At 43.0% G+C, this 12,623-nt stretch overlaps 1 protein-coding gene across 2 annotated transcripts in view; it reads right to left on the bottom strand.

Moving 5' to 3' along the window:
- The window catches only part of VOPP1 (VOPP1 WW domain binding protein), a 222,462-nt gene that overhangs the window by 52,553 nt on the left and 157,286 nt on the right, over positions 1–12,623 (bottom strand). Inside the window, exon 1 of one of the 2 annotated variants that reach the window (XM_029589564.1) lies at positions 2,625–2,737. The exons of the other annotated variant lie outside the window; for it this stretch is intronic. Coding sequence (XP_029445424.1) covers positions 2,625–2,731 — 107 coding nt within the window. The 5' untranslated portion in view covers positions 2,732–2,737. Of the gene's footprint in view, positions 1–2,624; positions 2,738–12,623 lie in introns of those variants that run through there. 2 annotated transcript variants of the gene reach the window in all.

The following is a 12,623-nucleotide window of genomic DNA, read 5'->3' as shown; positions in this document are numbered from 1 at the left end:
ATTTTATTTTTATATGTATTTATTTATGCTAACTGGTCAGCTTCCATACAAAAATGCAATTATTTTATATATGTTGAATCTATAAATTAGAAATGCAAAAAAAATGCCGGTTCTTAAAGGGAAGGAAATCGGCCAGCACCTTGACTGCATTCCAATAATCTGCCCTCCACTTATCCCTGGCTTTCAGAAAGGGGCAAATGGCCCAAGGCCACTGCCTCCTCCTGCTGCTGCCCTCATTTGCTCAGACAGGGAACATAGTGAAGAGCTGAAGGTGGCATCAGACTCTTATAGGGGGAGTGAAGTGAGTTTTGAAATCTTTCTCTATTTCTATCTGCTGGCAGAAGGACATAACCCATGTGGTGGGCCTGGTCTGGAATGGATGATGAAGAAGCAGCTTTTAAACTGGATCCTAGAGGAAAGTTTACAGTTGCTCAGGAGTATGTGAACTATTGTCAGAGGATACTGGCAAAGAAGGGAATTCAGACTATTATGATAGGTGGTGGTAAAGGCTGAAGTAGCCTAGGTAGAATTAAATAAAGCGCAGACAAATTCAAAGAATTCCAAACTGCCCATATCAACTGCTAACAAGCAGGTTATGAATACAAATAAAAGTAGAAATACAAAATGAAAAATATATTTACATTTTAGAATTGTCTGTATGTGAATGCCAGAAGTCTAAAAAATAAGGAGGTCCACATTCGGTAGGCCTGTTAGTGGCCAAATTATCCGGTTACAGTTAGCCAGATAACGTGTCCCATATATATTCAGCCAAATAAACATCCCGCTGAATATATCCCAGCCTAAAGGTATCCGGTTACATATAGCTGGATAACTAAAAGCCTAACCATGTTTGAACATAGCCGGTTAGGTTTCTAGTTACCCAGCTAAGTAGCTCTGTCATTAGCTAACAAAATAAAGGTACAGAGGGCGGCCAGTCCCCTCCCCAAAGCGTGATATTAAGGCCCCGTCAGGCCGTATTCTACTACTCCCCCTCCCCAAACCTTTTTAAAGACTGATGAAGTGCCCGGCATTGCAGGCCGAGCCCCGGTCCCCGATTCCGATTGTCAAACACGCAGTCAGTCTGCCCCCCCCCCCCCCCAATCCCCCGGACCCTCCCGATCCCTCTGGATACCTTTTTTTTTATCTTAAGCCTTTCTGCCCCTCTCCCGGCGCCTCCAGCCTTGCTCTGACAGAGGCAGCGCTGGGGGCACCGGGAGTGGGGGAGTGGGCCCCCTTGCTCCCAGCTCAGATAAAAAACAAAACAAAACATATCAGGCAGGATGGGGAGGGGATGGAGAGGGGCCGGGATTCCTCTTTGTGGGTGGGTGGGGACGCAGCCCATTGGCATGTTTAACAATCAGGGCCGGGGATCGGGCCCCAGCATACGACGCTGGGCACCTCTTTAAAAAGGTTTGGGGGGGGGGGGAGTAGAATGCAATCTGACAGTGCCTTAATATCACGCTTTGAGGAGGGGATTGGCCGTCCTCTGTACCTTGATTTCGTTAGCTAATGACAGCGCTACTTAGCATGTTATCTGGCCACACAAGGCCAGAGATAACGTTAGAACTGCCCTGAAGCAGGTCTAAGGTCACCCGGCTAGTCAGATATACCAGATATTCGGCTAGGTTAGCCAGCTAGCTCAGCCCCTCCCTGGAACACTCCCAAAAGCCCCCTTTTTTTTATCTAGCAAAATTATACCTAGATAACTACCTATCCAGCTTTAACTTAGATGGATAAGTGGCTGAATAAGCCATATTTGCTATTTAGACGGATAACTTTTGATTTCTCCATCTAAATGGCTTTTGAATGTCTACCCCACGATTGGTGAATTAGAACGTACGGCATTAAATGAAGTTTATGGACAAAAGAAGCATCAAGGACACCTTGTTGTAAGGAGGAGAACCAAGGGGTGTGATACCAGAGTACAAATTATATCGACATGAAAAATCAGGTCAAATTGGCAGAGGGGTGGTGCTATATCAGTGGTCACCAAACTCAGTCCCTGAGGGATATAATCCAGTCAGGTTTTGGTGATTTCTGCAATAAACATGCATGAAATCTGTCTGCATTCAATGGAAACAGTACATGCAAATAGATCTCGTGCATATTCATTGTAGCAATCCTGAAAACCCAGCTGGGTTGCAGCCCTCAAGGACCAAGTTTAGGGACCCCTGCCCTATATGTAAAGAGTCAGGCAGGATAGAAGTCCTGCAAGAAACAAAATGCACTGTGGAATCTTTATGGTTAGAAATGTAATGTGTGACCAGAAAGAGTCCAGCAATGGGTCCACCTGGCCAGAATGAACAAACAGACAATGTATTTATTTGCCTGTCAAACAGAAATCAGACAGGCAAATACAATTTGACAACCCAATAGTAATGCTGGATTTCAATTATCCCAGTATTGACTGGGTCGCTGTTTTATCGGGACATGCTAGAGAGTTAAGTTTCTAGATGCCATAAATCAGTGTTTCTCAGCCCTCTCCTGGCAGCACACCTAACCAGCAGGGTTTTCTGAATATCCATAATGAATATGCATGAGACAGATTTGCTACACTGCAGACTCAGGTTACTCAAATCTCTCGCATGCATCTTATAAGCGAGAGGCAGGTAAAAGCCCCTTACCTGCCCGGGAACACAAGGAGCCTCTCAGCCAGGTTAGAGCCCAGTACAGGCTCAGGGACGAGAACATTTTCCAGGTTACCAGAGCTAGGAAATGCCCAAAAGAACATGGGAGAGGTTTTGTTTGGTTTTTTGTTTTTTTTGTAAAACAGGAGCTGGCTAAGCCTACTGGACACACCTGAGAGGGAAAAGGCAGAACTCAGGAGAGCCAGAAGGGCCACACCTTCTCGGGGAATTTTAAAACACAGCAGAGGAGGAGGAGGAGGAGATGGAAGTGGAAGAGGAAGAGCCATAGGCAGGGCAGCCTGTGGACAGGAAGCGTCTGTACCTGAATTCCTAACAAGCGGGGCATAGAAAGAATGGACATTTGAATCTGGGACAAAGCTAATGGTGATTCTTTGTTTTTTCTTGAATGTTTGTAGCTGAGGTTTGTTTGTTTTTTTTCAATCTGTAAGCAAGGGACAGGGCAGCAGGTTTGGCACAACAGTGATGTGAAGGGAAGAGTTTGTGCCTCAGCTCCAAGGCTTGAATTTTCTCTTGAACTCATGTATTGTACATTCAGTAACCAGAAGGAGCATTGTTAGTTTATTCCTTCTGATCTCCTTTTTGGAGGGTGTGACTTTTTATTTTTATTTTTTTTTTGGGGGGGGGAATAATTATTTTTCTTCTGCCCTCCAAGCTTACCTTTAATTGAGCAAGCTTGCTCCCTAGTGGTGGCCCATGGCTACCAGACAAGGGGCCAAGTAGACAGGGGAGGATGCTCCTTGGAAGCGGGGCAGTGCTGAAAGACCTAGCAGTCCCTACAGGAGACCAGGCCCTTCCCATCTGAAACCTCTACTCTGGAGACCCAAGAGGGGCAACTACTGCAGCGAGGAACTGTCAGCAGAATCCTGAGCTGTGTTCGGCATGTCAGGGAAGCTCGACAGGACAATATTCATTGTAGCAATCTTGTAAATCTAACTGGTTAGGTGTCCCTCCAGGAGAGGATTGGGAAACACTGCCATAAATGACTGTTTCACAGCGCAGCTGGTCTTAGAACTGATAAAAGGGCTGGCTACTGCGATAGGACCACACAGAAATAGCAATCCTAATGCAATCAAATTTGACATAATCTCTGGAGGGAGGACATTAAGTAAAACTACTACAATGGCATATAACTTTAAAAAGGGAGACTACGACAGAATGAGGAAATTAGAAAAAAAACTAAAAGGAGAGGTTGCAAAAGTTAAAAATTGGCATAAGATGTGAACAATGTTTAAAACTCCCATCCTGGAAGTCCAGATAAAATGTACTTTATGCTTTAAAAAAGGCTGAAAGAAGACCAATCAACTATCAGCATGGTTTAATGGTGATGTGAAAGAAGCGGTTAAAGCTAAAAGGGCAACTTTCAAAAATGGAAAGCAGACCCAAATTAAGAAAATAGACAAAAGCACAAGTACTGGCAAATTAGATGTAGTGGAGGAGTAGCCTAGTGGTTAGAGCAGTGGTACAGGAGTAGTCCCACTGTCACTCCTTGTGACCCTGGGCAAGTCACTTTACCCTCCATTGCCTCAGGTACAAGATTGCAAGCCCTCTGGGGACAGGGAAATACCTACAGTTCCTGAATGTAATCTGCATTTGAAATGCTGTGAAAAGCAGAATATAAAAATAAATACCAAGAAAGAATTTGAGAAGATGCTTGCCATACAGGCAAAAACTAATAATAATTTTCAAGTACACATGAACACATGCTTCAATTATGCAAAAGTCCCAGAACCATTGCCATTGGTAGGAGGGAGCACTGTGCTGGAGCCATTGCCATTGGTAGGAGGGAGCGCTGTGATGGAGGTAAATTGGGGGAGGGGTGAATGATCAAAGGTTCACCTAGGAAGACAAAAACTCTTGCATCAGCCCTGCATGTGAAGAAGTCAGTTGGCCACTAGATGACCAAGAGGTAAAAGCGACACTCAGGGAGGGCAACATTATAGCAGAAAAACTAAATGAAATCTTTGCTTTAATCTTTACTGAGGAGGATGTTGGGGAGATATCCACTCCAGAAACATACTTTGATAGTGATGATTCAGAGGAACTGAAGCAAATCATTGTGAAACTGGAAGATGTAATAGAGCAAACTGATAAACAGGACCAGAGTTGTGAAAGAACTAAAATATGAAATTGTAACCTATTATTAGTAATCTGTTATCTATCACTAAAAATATTCAAAGTTCTTGATGAGTGGCCAATAAAATATCCAGTTTTAAAAAGGGCACCTGCTGTGATTTGGGAAAATAATAGGCTAGTGCCTGACATCTTATCTCCTCTCTGTCTGGAGAAGACAAGGCTGATAGGAGATACAATAGAGGTCTATAAAGTCATGAGTGGGGTGGAACAGGTAAATAGGAAATGATTATTGTTACTAGAACTCTGAGACATTTCACGAAGCTAATGGGTAGAACATTTAAAATAAAGTGTTTTTTCCTATATTCAGCGCACAATTAAATTGTGGAATTTGTTGGCAGAGGATTTGGTAAAAGCAGTTAGTGAAGCTGGATTTAAAAAGGGTTGAAACAAGGTCCAGGAGGATTGTTTTGAAGGGATTAATAAACTTGTGGATATAGGGTGAGCCAATCAGCATTTGACAAAGTCCCCCATGAGAGAGTCCTCAGGAAATTGAAAAGTCATGGGGCATGAGGTGATATCCTATTGTGAATTGGTAACTGGCTAAAAGACAGGAAAGGGAGAGAGTAGGACTAAATGGTCAGTTTTCCAAATGGAGAAAGGATATCAGTGGAGTGCCCCAGGGATCTGTCCAGAGACTGGAGCTGTTTAGCATATATTCATAAATGATCATGCTTATCAAGTTTTTAGTTTATGTCTAATTGATAATCCAATTTATAAACACTTCTATCAGCAGCCCCACCTAGTGCAGTCCCCTATACCCTAGCATGCCACCCCACCTCACCCCAGCACTTCTCAGCTCCAACACTTTACCTCCCACCCAGCATGCTACAACCCCCTAATACAGCTCCTCACAACCCCACCCCACTAGCACAACCCCCACACCTCTCCATCCTATCTTGCCACCCTGCAAAACCCTAGCACTCTGCACCCTCATCCAGCCACCCATCACTGCCTCCCACAGCTCCAATACTCTCGACCAACCCCCCCAAACAAAAAACGTATAACCCACCAGCCCTAATAATCTTCACTACTCCCTCTTCCCCAACCACAACACTAGTATCCAGCACGCTGTACGCAGTCCATGTCCCTAGCCCCAGCACGCTCAACACATCACACCCCCACACCTCGCACTGTGGCCTACAAAGCTATAATATGCAGCCGACCTCCACCAATGCTACTCGCTGCTGCTGATCTATGATCTGGGCCAACAGGAAGAGGAGGAAAGTGGCAGTGCCTTCTCCTTTTGCAGCCCAAAGCCTGACTCATAGTTTGAACCATAAGGGTCAGCATAGTGCCGCATGGCTAAAAGTGGCAATTGGACCCGGGCTGCAGAGGAGGAGTAGTGCTTCGAGACACTGCCACTCTCCTTTCAGTCAGGCAGTGTTGGCAGGGGAAGAGACAGACCTGTGGCTCAGGTCTTCGGTCAGCATGTGACATACCGGGGGTAGGGGGCGCATGGGGGTTTTGACAGCTACACAATTTGGGTTTTACAGTTTTAAACCAAAAATCAGATGCTGTAAATTATGTTGCCCTTCTCAGTGTTGTGTATTTAAATTACAGGACAGTTCGTGGGCACAGTGAGACATTTGACTAATGCCAAACTTCAGAGACTAATCAGCTTTTGCAACTCTTAACAATGAAACCTTTATAAATAATACTTCTGTGTTAACGTAATATTTAATTTACCATTAAACAAATACAAAAGGTACCCTTTGGATGGACAGATTTTGTATCTTCTGCTGCGACATAGCAGTGACAAAGATGAAAGATAGTGGAGAATCTTTATATTGGAATCACAAAGAAAGAGACTTGCTTTTTAAAAAAAGAAGAAAGGAAGAAATGGAATAGCTAATCTGCTAATACATTTTTATGGATGTCTAGTTCCTTATGGATTAATTGCAACATAAAACAAGGCCAATTCATTATTAAGTTATTGTTGCATTACAATAAGTGAGTTATTAAATAATTCTCTCATGTGTTTTTAGGTAATATGTGTAGCTATGTACCTCAAAAAATGTTCTTGACTATTTCAGTATGTTTCAGTGAATGGGTCACCATTCTTTAAGTCACTCATTTTGAAAATGATATGTTCAAAAATACAGCATGCAAAATAAAAGCATCACCTGCAGAATGCTAACCGGCAAACTCACAGCAATGGTGAACAAGCAATGAATGCTAAACTATTCAAACAAAAGCTTTACCACGCCAAGTGGAATGGGAACTCGGGGTGCAAATGTGCCACATGATCTGCTCGACCGGGCCACTTCTGAATGCCAAAACACGACAGGAATGGGATGAGAGGGGAACTGGGACTGATAATTCACAGTGCTGCTTGTCTAAGTAGAACAGCTCGCCGATTCTCAGAATAAAGACTTTAGTTTTGATCTCCTGATATTTTCCACTGCTCTTGGTGCGGGTTTTTTTTAAATTTTCTTTCTTCTCACGTGTTTTGAGTCATTTCTTACATTCCTAAAGGTATTTTCCGTTACAGTGTAGGCTCCCTTGTCACAGCACGCGAGCCCTGTCCTTCCGTGCAGACAGTCTCGTTTCAGGCGCGCACCTTTCGAAGCACACGTTCAGATGCTCTCTGTGGCTAGAGGAGCGTGGCTAAAGCGTGATGGCCGCCTTATTTTGCAAAGCAAGACTCAAGCTTGCCCATCTCAAGGAGGTCATAGGCAAAGCCATTTGCAGTAGCCCACCTGGTTGCAGAGTACAGGGAGTAGTCTTGTACCTATGGATCTTGTAACCGTTCTTTCAAAGGAAGCTTAGATATGGAATGGAAAAAAAACAAAACACCTTTAGTATGTCCAGCCCTAAATTTCTTTAAAAAAATTGTTCTCATATTGTGTCACTCTCACATACAACATGGCAGCTGGCCAAAGGGCAGGAATACAACTTTTCCACAAAACCGTCCTTGTTACCACAAAGAGATGAGGCAGGGAGAAGGGCTTGAGGGAGGATCATCACATGGCAATCATCTCTCAAAGAGTGGTGGTTTATGCATTGCTTGTTAATTGGAATGCTTTCTATATCTCCCAGATAATAAACAAGCTGCACGGTTGCTCATGACGGTACAATTCCTGCAGGACAGCATTGCTCCAGAGAATAGGACCAAGTTACCAAACTAAGAAAAAAAAAACAAAAGAGAGACTAGATTCATTTTTTGCTGCGAGTGCTGGTGGCTGGAAGCAGATGCCGGTAAACCAATTTGTCTATAACTGCAGCAGCAAAGCCTTCTGCTGCCTGATGAAGTCATGCCTTTGATCAGTTCCTCTCTTGTGACTTGTTTATCTGAATGCATTGCACAGGAAGATCTGTTCTTTCCAGATAGGGGAAGTATCAGATTGGAAAGCCTCATATGTTATTTGAGAGCAAAATGCTTCCAGCTGCACTATATTGCTCCTTTTTGACTTCCAATCTGTGTACTTTCCTTTCATTCACTGGTGTGTGTGTGTATATATATATATATATATCTACAAAGTTTTAACAATCCTCCACAAAAAATTCACAGGACAACAAAACTACTGGCTAACCAAACACATCGAACTTCATGCTCCAAAAAGGAACCTTCACTCAATGAATAAAGACCTCCTCAAAATCCCTCACATAAAAACAACGCATCTGTTTTCAACCCGTGAGAGAGCTATATCCATCGCCAGCCCTTCATTATGGAACTCTTTACCTTTCAATCTAAGAATTCAACCAAAAACCAAAACCTTTAAAAAGGAGTTAAAAACCTGGCTTTTCAACTGGGCCTACTCAGACACACTCAACCATCAACACAAACAGACTCCCACCTAATACAACATCAAGAAAACAGAGATACCATCTTGTCCACCCATTACCTCTCAGCACAACCACGAAACCCACGATACGCCGCTCAAGAACTTTTTCCAATATATAATAACTATCACCTTTCCTGTTGATTCTACCGTTGTTACCTAACTTTTTCAACTATTATACTCTCTATAGAAACCAGGATGTTACTTTTTTCCACCTATTTTGATTACTGTAAACTGTTATGATGGCAAAACCGAATGACGGTATACAAAACATGTTAAATAAATAAATATATTATATAGAGCAGAGGTCACCAAACTGCAGGCCAGATCCTGCCCAGGGAGCTCAGTTTTCCGACCTGCCATACCTTTCCCTCTGGTGGACGGATCCAGTCACTGAAAATATTTTGTTCCTTGTGGGAGCGGCTTTTTTTCTCCTCAGGTGCTTGGTGACAGTGGCGGCAGCACAGCAGAAAGGAGGACTGTGCAGCTGCAGACGGGGTGATGAAGAGGCAGTAAGGTAGCTAGAGCTGAGGGAGAGCAAGTGATAGGTGGGAGCTGTGGCACACCTAAATTATTTGGCACCCGGGGCGGAGACTTCCTTTGGCACCCCCCCAAATATTGGCTTCCTATTCAATATAGAATACTTTTCAAAGCTCTCACTATCATCCACAAATCGGTCTACCAACAATCCACTCTCCAACTCACCTTCCCTCTGGAACTACACACATCCTCAAGACCAATAAGAACTGCCTACAAAAGTAAGCTCAAGGCCCCTCCCAACAAATCATCAGTCCACAACTCCATTAACAAGCGAGCACTTTCGACAGCAGGTCCACTACATTGGAATTCGCTTCCTCAAGACTTACGCCAGGAACAATGCCATTTAACCTTCAGAAAAAAACTTAAAACCTGGCTGTTCACACAAGCCTACCGTTGAAGGAATCCATTTTAATCAACTCTCTCACCCTTCAACCCACCCTTTATCCCTCCCCTCACTCCCAACCTTTTTCCCTTTCCCCTCTCTACCTCAACCCACCTTTTTTCCCACCACCCCCCCCGCCACCCCCCATCTGACATACCAAGTATATATCCGCTGATTATAATCCATGTTTCTGTATTACTAATTTATTGTTTTATGTTAATTTATAGTTTGTAATTTTGTTAACTTATTGGTTGATTCTTGATCTCCCATTTCTGTTACTGTTTAATTCTGTCCTATCTTCTGACATCCATGTTATTACTCTCCCTGTTTTAATGTAACTTCTCATTTCTACTTATACGTTAATTGGCTTCCCCATGTTTTAATGTAAACCGGTACGATAAGACCTGGTCTTGAGTGTCGGTATAGTAAAAGAAGTTAAATAAATAAATAAATAAATAAAATATATAATTAAAAAATTTACACACACAGAAAAATACGTTTGAAAGTAGATTTTTAACATTCCCTTTTTATTAAACACCAACAAGATAAACCATCACAATAAAGTAGAATACGATCCAAGCAAAAAACTTAGCAACTTAAAATCTAATCTGTACAATGTAATGCCCTGACTGGAATCGGATTTTTAAATATTACACGAAGTACAGAATTGTCACAAATTGGAATTAAGAAAAATGCAAGACAATATGTTCAAACTTTTTATTGAACGTCAGTAACAGTACAAATAAAGGCACAATGAAAATGTCTTGCACATCCATCCAAGAGCAAGAATCTTAAACACAAAATTTGCTGAATTGTTTTGTTTTTATAATATTAATCCCCAAACCCCAACTTTCTCCATATAATCCTCCAAATGCAGGACATTTATAATTCAATGAACAAGCAGTATTGCATTTTACTTTTATACAAAAAAAACCATACAAAATCCAAACTCAATCCTCAGCCTATTCACAGTCTCTGCTTTCAAGCCTTAATCTCTGCAAATTGATCGATAATCTCATCAAAATTTACTTCCTTTGCATATTAATGTTTAATTGAAAGTAAAGCCAAGTTTGTCAATCTTGTCTGACACATGGTCAAGCATAAGACATATTTTATCAAATTTAATTTGGAAAAATGTCTTACACATGAAGCAACAGACACACAAACAGTCAAAAAGAATCTCAAACACAGTGACATGCTTGGCAGAGATTCACAAAAATCCCATTTCTGTTACAAATCAGAAGGTGGACCCCTGTTCCGAGGTAGGGCTAGTGCTACCAAAGAGAGAATCAACCCTCTTAGGTCCCTACTGTCAGACAGCAACGCCTGGTGAATCAGCAGCTGAATGAAGACTTCGTCCTGGAAGCTTGTGGTCCCCCCAGGAGGAGCCCGTAGGGACCCGGGCCGCTGGGACTTAGGAGACTCACTGAAGACTGAAGATAGGTCTGGATGCAGGCGCCTCCTGCAGGTTGAAGTCAGTCCCAGAGTTGAAGCCGAAGAATGGTCAGGAGCCGGTCCAATGGTCGAATCCAGGAGAGGGGTCGAGAGCCAGTCCAGGAGTAAGACAGGAGAGTGATCCAAAGTCAGTCCAGGAGCAGACCAAGATAAGGGTCAGAAGCTGGTCCAGGGTCGAGCCAAGAGAAGAACGGAAGCCGGTCCAAAGTCAGATGCCAAGAATCTGTCCAAAAAAGGAGGGGAGCAGGAGCAGGACGAAGAACAGGAACAAAACCAGGAGCGCAGACTCAGGATCCAAACAGCAAGAAGCCTCAATACCAAGGCAAGGTCTGAGGAGCAAACCTTGCCTTAAATACTAGAATCGAGAGAGGAGTTTCAGGAAGGAGCCACGACAACTTCCTGTCGTGACCCCTTTAAATAAAATCTTCAGCTGTGCGCGTGGCTCTTAACATACCCAGAGGAGGAGTCTTCCGGGCCAAGCAGTATGTGTCCGGTCTTCAGTGGTGGCCAAGGCCACGGGGAGAACGTCGAGGGAGGCTGCCTGCTCCAGCAGGAGCCTCTGAGAGAGCCCGGCGCTGTGGGTAAGCATTTGGTCCTGGCTGGACCGCCGCAGCCAGCGGCCATTACAGTCGGCCCCGGTCACGGACCGCTGCGGCCGACGGCCATAACAATTTCACAATAAACTCTAGAAACTGCAATGCTGTCTATTTCTTTGTCTCTTCAACACTGATTTTGGATACTTTCAAATGCCTCCAAAGTCATCCAATTTCCACACTGATATCTTTGTCAGAGAATTCATCAAAAATCTGAGTTAAATTTGGGATATACTTTTAAGTTCTTCTTTTGCAAAAAAAAGCAAACTATTTGGCTGAACAGCAGCGAAGACTGACAAAACTTGATCCACTGCCTTAGATCGAATTTCCAATTCTTGATGAAAATGATCAAGATTTTCAAGCATAGCCCGTTTTACTTCCTCTGGCATTGTGAGTCCAGCATCCTTTGCCAGTTCTCCTGGCATCCTTTTATTGAGCTTTATTCTCCCTCTTCTCTCCATGGAAATACTCATTTCTTCACACTTTGTACTTGCATAGTGAATGGCCCGCTCCAAACTTTCACTGCGCTAATCTTCAAGAAACAGTTTTAGAGCTTGGAGCTTCAGAGTGCATTTATCAAGGCTGATTCCAACTATTTTGAAATATTTTTGTGAGAGATTAATTTCTTCCAGGACCTCATCCCAAAAAGAAAGGCAACTCAAAAAAGAGAAATCACATACAGCAGACAGCAAAATCTGAGCTGATCCTTTTATGTCCACATTTTCTTTGGGATCACACAGTATTTCCAGGGTTAAGATCAGTTTCTTCACATTGGCCTTCACTCGGTACACAGCATCATAATGAGCACTCCATCTTGTCTGAGAAAGCCTTTTGTTTGTCATGCCGGCATTTTCCATCGATGAAGAGAGGCTGAAAAGAAGGAATAAATTCTCTCCAAGGTTCCAAAAAAAGTCTCACGTGAAGAAGTACTTCCAAATGAGTGCACTCTGCAAATGTTCAAAGAATGATTTGCACAATTTGGGATTAATCTCTCTGATCTTTGACTGAATACTACCATGAATCTCAGCCATAGTTGCAGCGTACCAGGATTGGCCAAGCAGAGACATAAGAATAAATTGAAAATCCATCT

Source organism: Rhinatrema bivittatum, chromosome 2 (assembly GCF_901001135.1).
Source record: "Rhinatrema bivittatum chromosome 2, aRhiBiv1.1, whole genome shotgun sequence".
NCBI classification, from domain to species: domain Eukaryota; kingdom Metazoa; phylum Chordata; class Amphibia; order Gymnophiona; family Rhinatrematidae; genus Rhinatrema; species Rhinatrema bivittatum.
The sequence above is the reverse complement of the archived record's forward strand: the minus strand, read 5'-3'. Positions and strand labels throughout refer to the sequence as shown.